The 21,993-nt window shown below is 39.7% G+C and overlaps 1 protein-coding gene across 3 annotated transcripts in view; it reads right to left on the reverse strand.

The window, feature by feature from the left end:
- LOC122615323 overlaps nucleotides 1–21,993 on the reverse strand; it is a 106,132-nt gene that overhangs the window by 22,530 nt on the left and 61,609 nt on the right. For 2 of the 3 annotated variants that reach the window (XM_043790365.1, XM_043790364.1), the window contains exon 2: nucleotides 11,313–11,393. The exons of the other annotated variant lie outside the window; for it this stretch is intronic. In XM_043790365.1, the coding sequence (XP_043646300.1) occupies nucleotides 11,313–11,332 (20 nt within the window). In that variant the 5' untranslated portion in view covers nucleotides 11,333–11,393. The remainder of the gene's footprint in view (nucleotides 1–11,312; nucleotides 11,394–21,993) is intronic. 3 annotated transcript variants of the gene reach the window in all.

The raw sequence follows: 21,993 nt of genomic DNA on the forward strand, positions 1-21,993 counted from the left end.
CTATCTGGCAGGCCTGCACTTCGAACTCGTAACTGATCACAAGCCCTTGGAAGCCATTTTCAAACCAACATCCAAGCCCCCAGCTCGCATTGAAAGGTGGCTGCTGCGACTCCAGGCATATACGTTCACCGTTATCTATAAATCCGGAAAAGAAAACATATCAGATGCGTTGTCTCGACTCTGTCAACTACCGGCGGTAGAACCAATCGACCACAAGACGGAATACAGCATCCTTGGCGTCGTACAGAGCTCTATCCCAAGATCTATGACAATTCATGAAATAGCAGAGTCTTCCAAGAGGAATGAAGAGATTATGGATGCAATCAGTTGCCTGGAGAACGACTCCTGGAAGCCCGATAGTTCAGTGGGCTTCTACCCGTTTCGATATGAACTTTCAGCGGTTGGCTCGCTCCTTTTGAGGGGAAACCGTCTAGTCGTGCCAACATCTCTGAGAGTAAAAATACTGGAGTTAGCCCACGAAGGACATCCCGGCGAGACAGCAATGAAACGCCGCCTGCGATCCAAAGTATGGTGGCCACAAATAGACAGAGAGGCAGAAAAGTTTGTCAAAGCTTGCAGAGATTGTTGCCTGGTATCACAAGACATCAGGCCTCCCCCTATGGACAGGAATCCTTTTCCCACTGGCCCTTGGATTTGGGTAGCGTCGGATTTACTAGGTCCGCTTCCCAACAATGAATATGTTCTAGTCTTCATTGACTATTTCTCACGATATATGGAGCATAAGTTTCTTAAAACCATATCTTCAACGACCCTGGTAGAGGCAATGAAAGAGATCTTCTGTAGACTGGGATATCCTGAGCACCTACGAACGGATAATGGGCGCCAATATGTTAGCGAGGAGTTTTCTAACTACTGCAAAGCGTGCGGCATTAAACAAGTTCGAACCCCACCGTATTGGCCGCAAGCAAACGGGGAAGTTGAAAACATGAACAGAGCCCTTGTAAAACGCTTAAAAATAGCATACGCAAATGGGAAAAACTACAAAGAGGAAATCCAAAAATTCGTTCTTATGTACAACGTAACCCCACATGGAACAACAGGGTCTGCGCCCACAAAGCTGATGTTCAACAGAGTCATCCGTGACAAAATACCGGGCATTGGGGATATCTGCGAGAATACCTTAGACTCTGGAGAGAGAGATAAAGATATTATTGAAAAAAATAAGGGAAAGCAGGCAGCCGACAAAAGAAGAGGGGCAAAGGAAGTCGATATAGAAGTGGGCGACAAGGTGTTTTTGAAAAACGTAGTGTTCCCAAACAAACTTACATCAAACTTCGACAAGACGGAATTTACGGTTTTAGAACGACACAATAATATTGTGGTGATCGAAGGGGGTGGTAGAAAACTAACAAGAAATGTCTCACATCTTAAGAAAGTTCCAGCTAGCCAAACGTATCCAGCCTGCTGCCCAACGCCGCAACCAGATGACAGCTTACCGGAATCAACACCTACCCCGGAGAACGCAGTACTCCAGGCCACAGAAGGAAGCCTCGGGATCCAGCCACCCCTGCCGCCATTAAAGCTAAAACTTGTTAATAAAGGAGGGATGTGGCGACCGGCGTTGCCAACAACCAAGCATCGGGAGAGCAGCGACGGGAGAGACGCTACCGATGGCCTAGTGTCTGAGTGATTACTCCTTATTACTCCTGAGCGGACTGTCAAGCAGCGTGGATGTGCGAATACCATAAATCGGAATAAACGAACTGAATATATATATATATATATTATCTATAAATCATAACGCGTGTTACTCTTAGTAAGCGGGTCATTACATAGACTATCTCATAACGAAGTCAAAAATGCACCTCCCTCTTCACTCTTGATTTTTTAAGAGCCTTCGATCGAGTAGGAGTGCACCAAAAATCCCCAAAATAATCAACTACATAAAAAACTTCATGTGTAACCGGAAAATAACTATCCGCGACGGTCCGCATCGATCAAACTCATTACCCCCATTGAACGGATTCCCCCAAGGTTCACCCATATCCGTAATACTATTCGTCAAAGCTTTCAATAAACTATCTAACATCATATCCCTACACAAAGAAATAAAATTTAATGCATACGCCGACGATTTCTTCCTTATAATAAATTTTAATAAGAGCACAAAGACAAACTTCAGCTAGACAAGCTATTAAACGATATAGAAAATTGGGGCTCCTACTCAGGAACAACTCTATCCCTATCCAAATGCAAACACCTCCACATAAAAAAGCTTCTAGCTTCAAAGCGAACGGTCGTGTTTTTTTTTCTGCGCTCCGAATTTATTTTTGTTTTGCTAAATCCAGCGGTGGAATTTACCAAATTCTTTAATAATTCAATTTCGTAATCCGTACTAGTTAAAGTTCCGTTCGCTTCGCGAGTGAATCTTTTGTGATATGTGCATTATTTTAATAAATTAATTCAATCTGTTCTCTTTCTGTCTTTGCGTTTTGTTTACTCTCTTTTTCGTGCGTTGTCCGTAGTGCTGTTTGGTATTGTTTTTGTACTTAACTGCACGGTGTACCCGCTCTCTCGCTCTCCCACACAAAATCCTAAAGTGCAGACTGCGCTCTTGCGGTACATTTTCTGATTTTGTCTTTTGGTACAGTGGTCAAAACCCAATTAAACATGGAAACCAATGTTGTCTGCTTCCATAACAACTGCCGTCAGGTAATAAAGCCTGAGCAGTCAAAAATGACCTGTTGGCTATGTGATAGAATGGTGCACACTAAGTGCGCTGGTTTTAACGGCCGAACAAGTGATGACCTAGCTAAAGGCCCTAATCTAAAATACTGTTGTGATACTTGCCTAGGAGTTGCGAATGAAATGAAACTCTTTATGCGCCAAACTAAAGGTGGCTTGAATGGACTGATCAGCAGTTTTGGAATGGCTAGATATAGTTTTCGACGAGCTGATGATCTTCTTTCTGCACTTGATTCACAATTTATTAGCCTCAAACTATTAGAAGAATCTCCAAAGCGCAAGAAAGCCGCTGGTGGTAGGCTGCCTAAGGGGAAAGCCCCGCAACCTTCGCAAGTGATCAACAGGACTCCACAGCTGATCAGTTGACGATCGCAGCAAACCCTCAAATGTTGCTTAGATCGGCAGCTAAAAAAGATTCGGTGCAATCCAATCAATCGGTTGTGGAGGGAGTCCAGCCTGGGATTGCTACAAATTCCGTTTTGTCCGCACTGGTTTCTCAACCGGTGATGCCACCCGTCCCGAATTGTTTACCACCACAAAGGAATATTGAGTCCGGACTACCGGCACAAGTTGGCACTTCAGAAATACAACCTGCAGTGCCAAAACCCCTCTCGGTGGTTCCACTAAAGAAACAAATTTTTGTTTCTCGGCTTTCCCCTGATCAAACATCATCTGATGTACTGTCTTATATACAAGACAAAACAAAAGCCGACAACATAAAAGTGGAAAAATTTAACTTTTCTTATGCTAGGGACATCTCATCTTTCAAGATAACTGTCCCAAATGAGCTATTCTCAACCATATGTTCTGGTGATTTTTGGCCGGAAAGTATGATTGTGAAAGTGTTTGAAGCTAAGATTAACAAGAGAGAACGCTATAGTCGAGTTCCCCGACTATCTGATACCCGTTACTCAGCTAGTGGAAGTGCGAAGGAGAGTTTTTGGCGGTTTGTGGGCGTTAGAGTGGGCGTGGCAAAAAGTTTTTTGGGAAATCGATAAAAATTTACAAGACTAATACAAAAATGAAAAAATATCAAAACATTTTTCAAAAGTGTGGGCGTGGCAGTTTTTGGCGGTTTGTGGGCCTTATAGTGGGCGTGGCAAAAAGTTTTTTGGCAAATCGATAGAAATTTACAAGACTAATACAAAAATGAAAAAATATCAAAACCTTTTTCAAAAGTGTGGGCGTGGCAGTTTTAGGCGGTTTGTGGGCGTTAGAGTGGGCGTGGCAACATGAATCGACAAACTTGCGCTGCGTCTATGTCCCTGGAGTCTGTATGCTTAATCTCAACTTTCTAGCTCTTGTAGTTCCTGAGATCTCGACGTTCATACGGACGGACAGACAGACGGACAGACAGACGGACGGACAGACGGACATGGCCAGATCGACTCGGCTACTGATCCTGATCAAGAATATATATACTTTATATGGCCGGAAACGATTCCTTCTGCCTGTTACATACTTTTCAACGAATCTAGTATACCCTTTTACTCTACGAGTAACGGGTATAAAAATAGAAAAAAAGGGCCCGTGGGAATTAAACTTCCCACAAGTGGCCAGATCACTGCCCCATCCTCCTCTACTACTTCTACTTCTTTATCTTCAAAAAACTAAAATCTAGTCTTACTACCTGTTATCAAAATGTAAGAGGCTTGTGTAGTAAGCTAACTAATTTGTATTCTAATAGCCTTTCCTTTGCATCCCATATTATTGTGTTTACAGAGACTTGGTTAAAACCGGAGAAACTTAACTCTGAAGTTTTACACAGTCCCATCCCTCCAGGCGGGGAGGTGGAGTCCTAATTGCTGTTAGGTCTACCCTCACGTCAGAGGAGGTACTTTTTGACGAGTTCCGTAACTTAGAATTCTTATGCGTAAAGCTGTCATTTTCTGATAGCTATGTTTATATTACGTGCTCGTACATTCCGCCGTCTTCTGAATTTCCTGAATATATTAACCATTTGTCCGCTATTCAATCCGTTACAAACAGACTGTCCGATAGGGACCAACTAGTTGTCCTAGGTGACTTTAATATACCAGGCACTAAGTGGTCCACAGAGGAACAGTCAAATATTCTTCTGCCTATAGCACAGCATGACTTTATTGACGGCTTGCTTGACATATCGTTGTCGCAAGTTAATTCTATTCGAAATTCTCTTGGTCGTTTATTGGATCTATGTTTTGTTTCAAGTCCTGAATGTGTGTTTCTGACTAGAGTAGCACCTCTTAGTCAACCAGAAGATCCATACCATCCAACTTTCGAGGTGACAATCGACACAGGTACCGTAATAAAAGAAAGGCCAGATAAGTCAACCAAACGAATTCATTGTTTTCGTAAGGCAAACTTTCAGAGGCTAAATCTTTTTATATCTGGCTTTAATTGGTCCGATCTATATTCTTGCAACATAATGGCCGATGCCATAGATATTTTTTATACTGCAATTACACTGACGAGCAAAACTGTAACACGAGTTGCATATTCTAACTTCAACGGTCAGTATCTTCTCTCCTATTTTATGTACGATAATAATCTTAGTCTTGTTTTGTTGCTACTATATTTGACTATCGCTTGTGAAAATATGAAGCGATTTGATAATCTGGAATAAATATGCCGAAGCAAAATGTAAAAGAAGTCAAATGTTACAGTTTTGCACTGGGGTGATATACGTATTAAACGAAAATTTTTTTAAAAATTATTTTAATAATGAGTCCACAGCCCTTTTGATTTTTTTAGCTCCGTTATGCGATTTGGCATACTTTGGGTATACCGTAGCACCATTTCAGGACGAATAGCGTACCAGAGGTCCTTTGTTCTTTCCCACAGCTCCATCATTCTACTTGGAGGGCCTGCATATTTTGCCAGTTGGGATTTTACATGGCTCCACAAATTTTCTATGGGATACATATCAGGAGATTGCGGTGGCCACTTCAGCGATTCAAAATTTTGCTTTTCCATCCAATTGTTGACCAAAATCGATGTGTGTTTGGGATCCTTGTCTTGCTGAAATATGCATTTTTTAGCAGCAATACCCATATTTTGAATTACTTTTGGAAGATTTTGTTGCAAAATGTTTAAGTAATGTTCCTTCCGCATTATACCTTCAATTAACACCAAGGGACCAACTCCGTTTTTGTGTATACAGCCCCAAACCATTATTGATCCGCCACCTTGCTTCACGGTTTGCTTCACGTTACTTGGTGACTGGACTGTGGGATCTCTAGTCCAATACCAATAAGTTAAAGCAATCACAACAATTTGGTTTTTCAGGTTATATGGTCAGATGAAACCAAAATTAATCGTTTCGAGTCAGATGGACGCTCTTGGTATTGGACTAGAGATCCCACAGTCCAGTCACCAAGTAACGTGAAGCAAACCGTGAAGCAGAATAACACATGTTGATGATCTTGGTGTTCTTCTGGACCCTAAACTTAAATTTTCAGACCATATTTCGTCTATTGTCAATAAGGCCAGGGTTTTATAAAACGGTGGTCAAAGGAATTTGATGATCCTTACATGACCAAAACCTTATTTATTTCTCTAGTCCGTCCGATCTCGAGTATGGATCATCTGTTTGGAGTCCACAATATGAAGTTTACTCGGACCGCATTGAATCGGTTCAAAAGAACTTCTTACTTTTTGCCTTACGGCGCCTTAATTGGGATGCAAACCTTAGACTACCTCCCTATTCGAGTAGATTAATGTTAATTAACTTACCCTCCTTAGCTAACCGTAGAACGATGCTTGGAACAGTCATTATTTTTAACCTTATTCGTGGTGAAGTGGATAGTCCCGACTTGGTTAGTCGGCTAAACTTCACTGTTCCAAGCAGATTCACTAGAAATTACGTACCTCTAATTTTAAATCATTGTAGATCTAACTATGAGTTGCATGATCCCTACAGAGTTCTGACTATAATAGATTCTATCCTATTATCTCTAATTCTGACTCTCTGCCGTTTTTAAAGCGATCAATACTAACGTACTTAACGAATTCTTAGATATTACTACTACTATACATATATTTCCTCGTCCTTTACTGTCTTCTATATCGCGTCTATCTTCCCGCGATTCGAGCCGTAGGATACACGGCAGCGCCCCTCGGTCGGTTGGGCGGGAGGTGTGGCCGTGCGACTCGCGTCAAAAAAAAAAAATATATATATATGTAAGAAGCACCACTGTACTTACATGATATGGTGCAACAACATCCAAATTCCTACAGTTACTTCCTTAAAAATTCTAGGAGTGACCATAAACAACAAATATAAATAGAACACGCACATAAACTTACTTCTACCCAAACTCCACAATAAGCTAAATATAATAAAATGTCTATCTAGTCTTAAATTTAATTGTAACACGTATACACTACTTAATGTCGCGAAGTCAACGGTCATAGCCGAAATAGAGTATGGTTTGTTTCTATACGGCCATGCTCCCAAAAGCATTATAAACAAAATAAAAACACCATTCAACTCAGCATTCTGTCTAGCCCTCGGAGCCTATCGCTTTAGCCTAGAACTTAATCTACCCTACAAACCAGGTTTGTGGGCGTAAGAGTGGGCGTGGAAAACAGTGTTTTTGCAAATCAATAGAAATTTACAAGACTAATACAAAAATGAAAATATTTCAAAACATTTTTTAAAAGTGTGAGCGTGGCAGTTTTGGGGTTTGTGGGCGTTAGAGTGGAAGTGGCAACATGAATCGACAAACCTGCGCTGCTTCTACGTCTCTGGAGCTTGCATGCTTAATCTCAACTTTCTAGCTTTTATAGTTCCTGAGATCTCGACGTTCATACGGACGGACAGATGGACAGACGGACGGACAGACGGACATAAGGACGGACAGACGGACATGGCCAGATCGACTTGGCTATTGATCCTGATCAAGAATATACATATATACTTTATATGGTCGGAAACGCTTCCTTCTCCCTGTCACATATGTACATACTTACTACTTTAACGAATCTAGTATACCGTTTTACTCTACGAATATAGGGTATAATAATGGGGATTCCTGGACATTCAGGTATTAAGGGGTTATATATGTTGCGGTGCGGGAAATTGGGGAAAAGTTTGGATTTTTGTAGAAGTATGTAGCCATCTTTTTATGAAACTCTTGTTATTTGTTTTGAGTAGTAAAATGTGTAAAAAATCAAAAAATATTAATTAGCCACGTTATTACAATTCGCGCAAAACATGTTTTTTTGAAGAGGTGACTTCGTTGCCAATCCAACAGCTTAACTGAAAGCATAAAACCAAACCAATTTCATTAGTATAGCCTCTTGTAGTGTACTTGAACGATTCATTCGAATAAAAAAATTGTTTTTCATACGGAGACGATTTTTCAAAAAAGTCACTGTTTTTCATGTGACAAAATTTATTTAAAAATTCATAACGTTAAAATGAAAGTTTATACGAAATAATTGAATCGTTCAAGTACACAACCAATAAATTACGAACCATTAAGAAAAAAACATTAAAATCGGTCGAAAACTCGTTCCGCAATCCTAGTCACCGTAATGACGTTTTCGGAAAAACATAATTTCGAGATAATCGCGCTTAATCGCGAGACTTGACGCGCCAAGCCTTTGTAACGGAGCAAGATGAAACAGCTATAACTTCGCTTCTACTGCTTCAATCTTTGCGAAAATTTGGGATAACATTTTTAGAAACATATACTTTAAGATGAAAAAATTTTCGATTTTTTGCCCGACCGCAACATATTTAACCCCTTAAAGGAAATGAACTAGCTGATTACGCTGCAAAATCAGCAAGCAATATGCCACTTATCCTCACCCCAAACATAATTAACACAGATATAAAAAAAACATCTTAAGGCTGAACTTGCGACAAAAAAAGAAAACATAATAAACTGCAGTCAATGGTACCAATCAATTAATAGGAATAACTCAGACACCTGCGATTACCTTAAACAACCACGACAAAAGTAAAAACAAGAGAGAACGCTATAGTCGAGTTCCCCGACTATCTGATACCCGTTACTCAGCTAGTGGAAGTGCGAAGGAGAGTCAACACTGACAGTTTTTGGCGGCTTGTGGGCGTTAGAGAAGGCGTGGCCAAAAGTTCTTTGGCCAGTCGATAGAAATTTACAAATCTAATACAAAAATAAAAAAAAAAACTAAACATTTTTCAAAAGTGTGGGCGTGGCAGTTTTGGGCGGTTTGTGGGCGTTAGAGTGGGCGTGGCAAAACGTTTTTTGGCAAATCGATAGAAATTTACAAGACTAATACAAAAATTTTAAAATATCAAAACCTTTTTCAAAAGTGTGGGCGTGGCAGTTCTGGGCGGTTTGTGGTCGTGGCAACATGAATCGACAAACTTGCGCTGCGTCTATGTCCCTGGAGTCTGTATGCTTAATCTCAACTTTCTAGCTTTTGTAGTTCCTGAGATCTCGACGTTCATACGGCCGGACAGACGGACGGACAGACGGACGGACAGACGGACATGGCCAGATCGACTCGGCTACTGATCCTGCTCAAGAATATATATACTTTATATGGTCGGAAACGCTTCCTTCTGCCTGTTACATACTTTTCAACGAATCTAGTATACCCTTTTACTCTACGAGTAACGGGTATAATAATACGACTTTGACTAGGACACACAAACATAACCCACCAACACTACCTAAATCCAAATTCAATAACAATTGGCCCGTTTTGTCAAGGTGATATCTCAAAATGCCATATATTAAAATCATGACCATCCCTCCTACAAATCAAAAAAGCCATATATGGCAATGCTAACCCGCTTCCCACCTTCTTAGCAAACCCAACCCAGATAACATACAAAAACTTATAATTTTTCTCAAAACAACCGAATTATACCAAAAAATCTGAAAATAATAAGACAAATGTACATAACAAACACAGCAATTTAGCCCATTAACCATTAACTAGATTAAGATACAAACCCATTGTAAACCAACATAGCCATAGGCCCTGCAGCCAGTGCTATACCATTTAAGTTAGTTGTTCACACTATAATCTAATGCGTACACTTAATGAGTTCAATTCGGGTGTTTGAATCTAACTGACTCGCTACTGCGAGGGCATCGCCTTTTATTCATTCTTACATAGGTTCTTATCATCTAATTATATAATGCAGCGCTTGTAAGACGCTGCAGTCTGCGTTGGTCAATGCAGCTGAGATTTATCTTAAATCTATATTTGTGACCTATGACCGCGCTAATCACCTCCCACGTGCTCATATCTCTTAACACTTCGGCAATAGACCACTGCAATCGTACTTATCTGTAGTTGCCACTTATGTTGTCCCGTCCCATGTTTATTGCAGCCCATAAATAGAAAATATTTATAGTTTGTCTACTTATCATGTCTAAACACATCTTTAGACATTAGTTTACTTTTGAAAACTACTCTATCTATTACAATAAATAAAATAAATTTCGCCAATATCTCTCCTACATGTATTTTTTATACCCGTTACTCGTACAGTAAAAGGGTATAATAGATTCGTTGAAAAGTATGTAACAGGCAGAAGGAAGCGCTTCCGACCGTATAGAGTATATATATTCTTGATCAGGATCAATAGCCGAGTTGATCTGGCCGTCTGTCCGTCCGTCTGTCCGTCCGTCTGTCCGTCTGTCTGTCCGTCTGTCTGTCCGTCTGTCTGTCCGTCCGTATGAACGTCGAGATCTCAGGAACTATAGAAGCTAAAAGTTGAGAGAAAGCATACAGACTCCAGAGATATAGACGCAGCGCAAGTTTGTCGAATGATGTTGCCACGCCCACAAACCGCCCAAAACTGCCACGCCTACACTTTTGAAAAATGTTTAGATATTTTTTCATTTTCTTGTTAGTATTGCAATTTTCTATCGATCTGCAGAAAAACTTGTTGCCACGCCCACCCTAACGCCCACAAACCTGCCAAAACTGCCACGCCCACACTTTTGAAAAATGTTTGAATATTTTTTCATTTTTGTATTAGTCTTGTAAATTTTTATCGATTTGCTAAAAGACTTTTTGCACCGCCCACTCTAACGCCCACAAACCGTCAAAAACTGTCAGTGATGAAGACTCTTCTTCACACTTCCACTAGCTGAGTAACGGGTATCAAATAGTCGGGGAACTCGACTATAGCGGTCTCTCTTGTTTTTTCATTTGAAAGATCAAGCGCTCATGATGAAAAACATTTTATAAAGCGGTGATATCAACTTTTGTGAAAAAACATGTTTATGTTTACAAAGTAAATGTGTGCTAGTTTCTTTAAGAATGTTGCACGCGCGCTCTAACGCCCAGAAACAGCCAAAAATTGTTACGCCTACAGCTCTATTTTTTTTTTTAAATTGAGTAAGTGATTTTTTATGGACAAGAATTTGTAAGTTACAGTCTTAGCTGACCGAGCTAAAGATGGGCATCACCGGATCTTATTGGTTTCACCTAAAACATTTCAACGAATCAAAATAAAAGGTGGTAATAGAATACCGTGTCCAAGCGGTAAGCTTTTGTTCATGGATTTCTAAAGAAGTTAATTATCTTCCTGAACTGTTATTTTATTAAAACACTGTATACGAAGCTAACATTTACATTTACATTAAGTTTATAAAAATTACATTTCTTACCTATAGAAACTCTCACCCATTTTGTACGAATTTTAAAATTGTGTTCTTTTCTTTGTTAACCGTGGATTTTTTTTGATTTATCTGAAAAAAAAAACTGTCAGTAGTATCTATAAATTTGAATTTGTATTAAATCAAACAAAAACACCTGTTTAACTATGCATTTTGTGACGATTTTTAGAAACATTTACAAAAAACATTACAGATAACTGTACCTGTTTTTAATTCAAGCTAGAAAGATATTTCAACATTTTTTTTGGCTAAAAATTGTCAAATTTATTTATATGGCTAACAAACTGATTTTGTAGGTCTGTTCGCTACGATATATGAGCGGAAAGCTCACCAAAATTTATATTAAACGTGATCACCCAGTTACCATTAACAACACTTTGTAGTTCTTGATTCGTTGATCTCTGCCTGCTTACATTTTTAACCGTTTTTCCTTGATTTTTCAAAGTTCACGGTTTAACTGTTTGTATGGTCCAAAATGCAGTTTAGTTCCGTTCCTTCCTTGAAACCGTCACGAAGACACTTTCTGTTCTTCTGTTGTCTTGCTCTTATTCGTGCTGCCCATTCCGTTCCCATGAAGCCGTTCCTTGCTTCACAACCGCTCTTCTTCCGCCGTCTGGTTACTCTAGCTTTTCTCGATCGACTATTGCCACCTTCCTATATCTTCTGTTGGCACGGTGTTAAGCTCTGGCTTTGGGCTCGATAATTAACGGTTAAAATTTTTCATTATCTCTTCGTCCCATTTACTTCGGTAATAAGGGCTCTTGGCCCACCTGCGCTGAACTGGTCTGTCGATGTATTCTTCTTCCAATTCTGCCAAGATTTCTGCGAAATTTGGATTGTTTTCCGTTTTTGCGTAATATTGATTCCTTTAGCATGTTCTCTGTTTTATCCGACATGGATATGCGCAATCTCTGTGTGAAATATGCCAAATCTTAATTCTTAATCCAACTTCTACCCATACTGCTTGTTTTTTGTCAACTGCCGGGATATTCACGTTTTGAGCGCCAGATATAACCAACTGATTAAGTGGGTCTACGGTACCGTTACTTTCTTGAAATCGGCATCAGACACTCCCTTTTCTTCTGTCTCATTATTATACCCGTTACTCGTAGAGTAAAAGGGTATACTAGATTCGTTAAAAAGTATGTAACAGGCAGAAAGAAGCGTTTCCGACCATATAAAGTATATATATTCTTGATCAGGATCAGTAGCCGAGTCGATTTGGCCATGTCCGTTTGTCCGTCCGCCTGTCCGTCCGTATGTACGTCGAGATCTCAGGAACTACATATGCTAGAAAGTTGAGATTAAGCATACAGACTCCAGGGACATAGACGCAGCGCAAGTTTGTCGATTCATGTTGCCACGCCCACTCTAACGCCCACAAACCGCCCAAAACTGCCACGTCCACACTTTTGAAAAATGTTTCGATATTTTTTCATTTTTGTATTAGTCTTGTAAATTTCTAACGATTTGCCAAAAAACTTTTTGCCACGCCCTCTCTAACGCCCACAAACCGCCTAAAGCTGCCACGCCCACACTTTTGAAAAATGTTTTGAAATTTGTTCAATTTTGTATTAGTCTTGTAAATTTCTATCGATTTGCCAAAAAACTTTTTGCCACGCCCACAAAACCGCCAAAAACTGTATTTGCTGAAGACTCTCCTTCGCACTTCGAATAGCTGAGTAACGAGTATCAGATAGTCGGGGAACTCGACTATAGCGTTCTCTCTTGTTATACCCGTTACTCGTAGAGTAAAAGGGTATACTAGATTCGTTGAAAAGTATGTAACAGGCAGAAGGAAGCGTTTCCGACCATATAAAGTATATATATTCTTGATCAGGATCAGTAGCCGAGTCGATCTGGCCATGTCCGTCTGTCCGTCCGTCTGTCTGTCCGTCTGTCTGTCTGTCCGTCTGTCTGTCTGTCCGTATGAACGTCGAGATCTCAGGAACTACAAAAGCTATAATGTTGAGATTAAGAATACAGACTCCAGGGACATAGACGCAGCGCAAGTTTGTCGATTCATGTTGCCACGCCCTCTCTAACGCCCACAAACCGCCCAAAACTGCCACGTCCACACTTTTGAAAAATGTTTCGATATTTTTTCATTTTTGTATTAGTCTTGTAAATTTCTAACGATTTGCCAAAAAAATTTTTGCCACGCCCTCTCTAACGCCCACAAACCGCCTAAAGCTGCCACGCCCACACTTTTGAAAAATGTTTTGATATTTTTTCAATTTTGTATTAGTCTTGTAAATTTCTATCGATTTGCCAAAAAACTTTTTGCCACGCCCACAAAACCGCCAAAAACTGTATGTGCTGAAGACTCTCCTTCGCATAGCTGAGTAACGGGAATCAGATAGTCGGGGAACTCGACTATAGCGTTCTCTTTTGTTTTTTTTATTTGATGATCATTATTGATCACACACAAAAGGTCCAACTCACAAAATGCACAAATCAGGCTGTATTTGATCGAATGATGTGGCGTATGTTGACTTTTAGGGAATCGGTGGTTTGCGTCTTGTTGGCATAGACCTGCGACTTACAAAACCCCACAAGAACACCACAAATCGCACGATCTTGGTGGCCAGTTCAAGTCGCCTCCGCGAAACCATGTCCGGAAATTGCACGTGCAGAACATTCATCGTAGCGTGTGCTGTGTGGCACGTAGCACCGTCCTGTTGAAACCACATGTTGTCCAAAACCATATTCTCGATTTCAGGCTAAAAGAAGTTTGTTATCATCGACCGCTAACGCACACCATTGACGGTGACGGTCACTTAAGTTTGGAGATAATTAGTTTAAATGTCCTTCCAGGCATTTTGTACTTCAATAATGGTTTCATCTCTTGTCCTTGTAAAATCAGCTGATCGTTTATGCTTTATATACGACCACACATTTTCAATAATATTCAAATCTGGACTTTGGGGTGGCCAATCCAGCGTTTCCACTCCAACTTCTAACAAAAACTTTTTGATTCATTTGCTTGTGTGACATGGTGCGTTATCCTGTTGGAGGACGAATGCTTCCCCGATCAATTTATCGCCAGAAGGAAATGCGTAATTATTTAAGGTTTCTAAATATTTGTGTTGGTACATGGATCCCTCGATAGGAACCAAATCTCCTACCCAATTAAACGATACGCTACCCCAAAACATAACACTTCCGCCACCATTACTTACTTTTGGGGTAGCGTGTCGTTTAATGGGGTCTCCTACCCTACTACTACTACGCCTACTACTATTCTAAAATAAAATACCTAATTGTTTTCATCTATTTTCTGAATTAATTGAAAAATAAGGAAAAACATTACCATGCCCAAATACTTTTGCCGACGTGTGTAAATCTGAAAATTCATTGCCAGTTATGTTGACATGGCTGGGAATCCACAAAAGAGTGAGTTTTGGAAAGTGTCTAATAAGTGATGGTAATGAATCTGAGCAAATTATGTATATACCACGATTAGTTTTGAAGTGTCATAATGACTTCATAAATGGCTATTATTTCTGCTGTGTAGACGGTAGAAGAAGTTGGAAGAACTCCCATTTTTAAGATGCTAGAACTGGTTGCCACTGCAAAGCCAGTGAGATCCTTTATTTGTGACCCATCCGTGTAAAAATAGAATGTTTTATTGATACTGAGTTCGGTTTGGATTCTGGCAAATTCTTTTCTGAATGTTTCGGGGGACGTTTTTCTTGAGGTAGCTGAGGGAGGTATTTATGGCTTTTTGGTTCAGTGCCCAAGATGGTGCTTTTTGGATACGTTTTTCTTATTGATTTAATTGTAGTTTGAGGTGTTTTTGCGATAGATTAGTGATAAGGGGCTTTTGTCTAAAACGAGAGGCGCAATGTTGGCCTCGAACAGCAAATTTCGTGTTGGTGTTGAACGAAGGGCACCAAGAGCTACACAGCTTATAGCTAAATATAGAGTTGAGTTAACTTTATTTAGAAATATTTTTGGAGCAGTTCCGTAGGTACTATGTGGTACTAGTGGTTCTGATACTATAAAAGCTTTCCCCACAGAAATTAGTGTTAATGTGCTACAAAAGGCATTTTAAAATATTAAGCCGTTTTAGAGGAGCATTGACAAGATGGTCTATGTGTTAGTTCCACTTGAGTTAGTTGTTGAATATCAGGCCTAAAATTTTTAGTGAGGTTACATTGGGAAGTTGAAAGCTGTTATATGATTCATCTCATCTGCAATTGTGTTTCTTCCATTATTGTTTTGTTCATTTTAATAAGCAAGTTGACATCGACAGCATAGTATTTGTATTTCTTTTTGCAATGCTATCACCTCGACAAGATTTTGGTAAGCTATAAAAAGTAGTACCACTGAAAAATGCGATCCTCCCACAATTATCCCACAATCCCTACCATTATCGACGGGCAGTGTGTTGGAGAAATGTTTGCCAAATCGAACTTTTATCTTCCTGTTGGTCATCGAGCGAGATAATAGAAAGATTGTTCTTGGCTGCCAAGGTTTTCTTAAAAAGGTAGTATATGAAGAGAAGACTGTCCATAACTGATTTGCCTTTCCTTAATCCTGTTTGGCTTTTGTGGAGAAGTTTGTAGTTAGTTAGAAACCACCATAGCCTTCTAATCACAATTTTTTGTCAAACTGTATTAGGAGAGCTCTTTTGTCGGGTGTGTGTCGCGAGTTGTCTTGAATTATTTTAATTTTGTTTGCATTGAATGTTTGGGAGAAATTGCGATCGAGTGATTCAGATGACAGATTTTCGCAGAACAAGTCCGATTTGTTGATGGGTGATTTATTGGTTATGATTGCGTGGGTGATTTAGGTAATGAATTCGTGATGATTTAAAGGTGATCACTTCCGAAATAGTTGGTATATATTTTCCACTCTGCGTGTATTTCCAGCTCAGCTGAGCAAAGAGTGAGGACTATGTGTGCTCAAATGATCTCTTTTCGTTAACAGTTCGGCTGCATAATGAATTTTTCTATGATGACTCCTTATTTGTTGTTAATAAGGAAACCCCAGCTTCTATGCCAAGAGTTGAAGTCCCTAGTAACTAGCGTTTGCTGGTTTTTTGCTACTGCTTTTTTTCTACTGCTTGTAGATTTTTGCTATTAAAAGATGGATTTTGGTTAGAGGTAAGTGATGATTATATACGAGGGTCGTTTGATAAGTCCGTGACTTTTTGAATAAAATATATTTTTTTCGTCAAAGAAGCGTTTTATTTCTCAACATAATCTCCTTTTAGCTCTATACATTTAGTCCAGCGTTTTTCCAATTTTTTTATTCCTTCCAAATAATAGGTTTTCTCAAGGCCCTCAAAATAGTCGTTTGTTTCTGTGATGACCTCTTCATTTGACCCGAATCTCTTACCGCCGAGCCATTTCTTCATGTTTGGAAACAAAAAATAGTCACAGGGGGCTAAATCTGGAGAATATGCTGGATGGGGTAGCAGTTCGTAGCCCAATTTATGAAATTTTGCCATGCTGACTACACACGTGTGCACCCGTGCATTGTCCTGATGGAACGTTAAAATTCACGAGATCGTCTGCTTTCAATGCCTATAAAACGCAAACCAAAAAACGCAGCTTTCTCAAAATTTTACAGTCAGCTGTTAATCGATAACTGCTGACAGGAGCAGTGTTGTATTTAGAGCAGGTGCGCGGCAAATACAAAAAGTCACGGACTTATCAAACGACCCTCGTACATTTTTTTCTTTGAGAGCATATCTTAATGCAGATTACACCGAAATCAGTGGCGAGGGAAATTTCTTTAAACTGGATTATCTTGTGAATAAGTATTCCAACACCACCATAATAAGGGGATGAGTTGAGTGTGAGAAAGTTGTGAGTTTGTGGGTAGGATAGGGTGGATAGGGTATATTGAGTTGAATCTAAGATAAGTCTCTTGCAAAGTTAATAATCCGATGACATCTGAGTCATCCGGTGACATGGAGTTGACATCGTTCGTCTTGTCATAGCGTGTAAGTGCATCTGAAGATAAATTCTTTTTTAAAGTGTTTACTTGTTGTTATTCTTTCGCCTTAAGTGGGGTTCTCGCACGATTAGATAAGTTTTTGGGCAATATTTTAACGGCGGAGTTGAGAGAGGTATTTGTAGGTGAGATGGAAAAGTGTTTGGTTTCGCTTGTGGTATTTATACCCGTTACTCGTAGAGTAAAAGGGTATACTAGATTCGTTGAAAAGTATGTAACAGGCAGAAGGAAGCGTTTCCGACCATATTAAGTATATATATTCTTGTTCAGACTATTGAGCCGGTCGATCTGGCCATGTCCGTCTGTCCGTCCATCTGTCTGTCCGTATGAACGTCGAGATCTCAGGAACTATAAAAGCTAGATAGTTGAGATTAAGCATGCAGACTCCAAAAGAATAGACGCAGAGCAAGTTTGTTGACCCATGTTGTTACGCCCACTCTAACGCCCACAAACCGCCCAAAACTGCCACGCCCACACTTTTGAAAAATATTTTGATATTTTTATATTAGTCAGTTAAAGATCTATTGATTAGCAAACAATTTTTTTGGCACGCCGACTCTAACGCCCACAAGCCGCACTTCCACCAGCTGAGTAACGGTTATCAGATAGTCGGGAAACTGGACTATAGCGTTGTCTGTTGTTTTGTTCTTTAGTCTTTGTGTCTTTTAAATAATCTTCCTTACTGAAAACCAATCGTGTTTGGAAGTACAATTAACAATATTTTAATAACAGACCAACCATATTTTAAGAATTGTGTATTATTTTTCTCAAACTCACTGTATCGGTCGCCTAACTCAAAATTTTCTGCAAGTATCTATATATATCTATTTATACATAGATGTGTAATATCCGCACAGGAGTCGAGAGCCAGGCAGAATTTCATCGAACTGTTGAGGCTCAAAGCTCTAGGTTTTTACGATTCGACCACAACTAGTCAACCGCGAATATCTTCCTAGGGGGTGGGCGGATGACTTCCATAAAGTGGATGGACTCATATCCAATTCCTGTGCTTGATGGTGGATAGAATTATTCCGCTCTTCTCTAATAAAATAAAACGATGGAATAGAAGAGAATGTTTGGGTGTTCTAGCGGCTACTAAAGGCTAGATATTACTAAGTTGGTATTTTTTTGGGGGACATGTCATAATAACATGTCATAAATATCGAAATCATAGAATCGTCCGGTGCTGGATACATCTGTCTATCGCTTAAGTCAAACCCATTTGCATCCGTTCTATTTCTTCTCAAACGATCTGCACAACCAAATAGTTTTGTTCTCCAGTTACCATATTTTAATTGCGACTGTTAATATTCGTAGAAAATCAGTAAAGTCTACGGTTTTGGTTTTGACTTGTTCTTAACCTTTTGCTGTCTATATCCCAGGATGGGAAAACTTAATTCAATGACTGCTTTTCGGGAAATAGATACATTTTTTTTAAATTAACGAAATTTTCCTCAGAAAGTTTCCCATTACAAACTTTTTACCCCAGTCGAACAACCGGCATCCATGTGGTTACCTAGCCTCTTTCAAGCGCTTCCAGCAGAAACTCTGCCGCCAAACTAAAATTGATGAGTTTCGAACCCTAACTAATGATATGTATTTACTAAAAAGTAAGAAATCTAGCTACCAAATTTTATATATTCAAATATTGAAGAAATATATTGTATATATTTCTTTTTTCTATACACTAGTGCTAGTTAATATAATTATATGTTCCACAGATATTCCGATATTATTATATACCTTATTATATTATTAATATATCTTTATAAAATTTATTACTCATGCTTACTGTTCGGAGCAGATCACCACCGCCTAATAATAGATGTACAACTGTAGCTCTTCGAGTCTCTCTTTTCGCCCTTCTTTCTTCTCTCGCTGAGAAGAACGCTGTCGCGTTGTCTAAGCTAAGCTACTTTGTAAGCTTATAGGTTTATATTTTAAAGCCAAGCTTTCGCTTAGTCTGCATCTCCGAATAAAATAGAGCATACAAATATGTACATTAATATAACCTATTTGTGCATTCTTATTAATTATAACCCTAGGGGTGGCATATTGATTGTCTTCCCTATATAGATTGGGTGACCCCGACGTGATCTCAGTTTTTACCGGAATTTGTAACTCGGTCTTGTTATTGTTTAAGGTATAAAATGCACAAAATAATCGGAATGTTTGAGAACAACATAACTACTCCAGGTGACAGCCACACAAGTGGAAATCCACCCTCGGCTAATCCCGAGGCTAGGGCACGGATTCTGAAGGCCCTAACCTGCCCCGACGGCGGCTGACTTGGCCGTTGGATTAAGGGGGTCGTCTACTCTCGCTCTCAAATTTTGGGCTTCTAATTCAAAGATAGATTGCAAAAACACTACACATGATATTTGAACAAAATTCTTTTTATCTGATAAATTAATACTTAAACTCAAAGAATATAAAAACAACTGGATGAAATTGTCGTGAAATTTTCAATTTGCGCGTCGTTGAATGCACCACTGCCTGTGCGACGAGGTCAAACGAGGTCAATCTAAAAAGTCAATAAAAAATCAAACAAAATTTTTTTCAAAAAAAGCTTGTGTCATGCCATAGCCAGATGTTTTGTGTATAAGTGACGCTTTACAGATTTAGGATGTTCTTCTATAGATTCGAAGAAATCTTGACGACCGTTTTGAAAAACACTACACTTGTTCTGATGAAAAATGTGTAATCTGGACGGCCCAGATGGATTTCGACACTATTGAAGGGATTTACAAAAGGAACCACTTATGTTCCTTAAGCGGAATTTCGATGGGGGATCCGCAATGAATTGAGAAGCGTTCACTTCTTCTGGAACGCTTGATTTGGCTTTCACAAGCTCACGAATGAATAATGCAAAATATATATCAGTATTGGAGGAGCGTCTTCTGCCATTTTTTGAGCAAATTGGGGAAACAAATCGTTTTTATGCAAGATAATGCATCAATACACCGGAGCAGAGAGACCCAGCGCTTCATAAGTGGATTGGCCAGCGTGCTCCCCGGACCTAACCCCATTTGATAACATCTGGGGTATCTAAGCAAGGCGAGTTTACGCCAATAACAAACAATTTGAGAGCGTCCAAAGCCTTTAATCTGAAATATTGGCACAACGCCTAAGAGGCTTTTTGAAGTTTCAAAGGCTCAAGGTGACCCGATTAATTATTAAAAATTGTTTAAAAATATTTATAAAAATAAAAAACTATTATAATCTAACAAATTGGCATGTGTCGTATAATTTTGATACAGTTGCAGGCATGACGAAAATCGGGCTTTTGTGATTTTACTGCTGATTGCAAACGAAAGATGCAATCAGAGATAAAAAGATATTTTAAGCAGAACTGATAAAGCTTTCATCCTGCATACTAGACTCTGTTGTACTATGCTTCCCCAACGACCTACGAGGACTGTCGTATAATTCTGGGCAGGAGTGTATATATCGAAATGACCTTCTATCAAACGCAGCTGATCAGCGGGCACGGCTGCTTTCGCTATCTGAAGCGCACAGAGCACGTTCTCTTCTCGTGTAGAAAGTTTGCTAGCGAGAGGAGATTCCTGGAAGCCGTACTGAGCAGCAGACTGAGTGCGGATAACCTGTCCCATTCATGCTGCAGGGGGAGGTGGATTGGCAAGCAGTCAACAGGTTTGCCGCAGCGGTAACAACCGAGCTCAGGAGAATTGAGAGAGCCAGAAGGCAACACGAGTGAGCGGATCCAAAATGTCCTCGCAAAGCAATGCTTTAAGACATACCGCGGGGGCTTTTGGATTTTCCCGCCCAGTGTTTTTATACCCGTTACTCGTAGAGTAAAAGGGTATACTAGATTCGTTGAAAAGTATGTAACAGGCAGAAGGAAGCGTTTCCGACCATATAAAGTATATATATTCTGGATCAGGATGAATAGCCGAGTCGATCTGACCTTGTCCGTCTGCCCGTCTGTCTGTCCGTCCGTATGAACGTCGAGATCTCAGGAACTATAAAAGCTAGAAAGTTGAGAATAAGCATACAGACTCCAGAGACATAGACGCAGCGCAAGTTTGTCGATTCATGTTGCCACGCCCACTCTAACGCCCACAAACCGGCCAAAACTGCCACGCCCACACTTTTGAAAAATGTTTTGATATTTTTTCATTTTCTTATTAGTATTGTAAATTTCTATCGATCTGCAGAAAAACTTTTTGCCACGCCCACCCTAACGCCCACAAACCGCCCAAAACTGACACGCCCACAAACCGCCCAAAACTGCCACGCCCACACTTTTGAAAAATGTTTAGATATTTTTTAATTTTCTTATTAGTATTGTAAATTTCTATCGATCTGCAGAAAAACTTTTTGCCACGCCCACCCTAACGCCCACAAACCGCCGAAAACTGCCACGCCCATACTTTTGAAAAATGTGAAATTTTTTCACATTGTTGTTTGTCTTGTAAATTTAACTCTATATACCAAAAATCTTTTTGCCACGCCCACTCTAACGCCCACAAACCGGTCAGTGTTGTAATTTCCCCTCGCACTTTTACCAGCTAAGTAACGGGTATCAGATATTCGGGGAACCCGACTATAGCGTTCTATATTGTTTTTTTTTTTCATTTAGCAAGGCGAGTTACAGTAATAATCAGTATTAACCGGTTGCCTACTTTTTCGTACATTTCGAGCTGTGAAATAAAATTATTAAGAAAAGTGTATCGCATTTATC

The sequence above is a fragment of the Drosophila teissieri genome, chromosome 2R (assembly GCF_016746235.2).
Source record: "Drosophila teissieri strain GT53w chromosome 2R, Prin_Dtei_1.1, whole genome shotgun sequence".
NCBI lineage: Eukaryota > Metazoa > Arthropoda > Insecta > Diptera > Drosophilidae > Drosophila > Drosophila teissieri.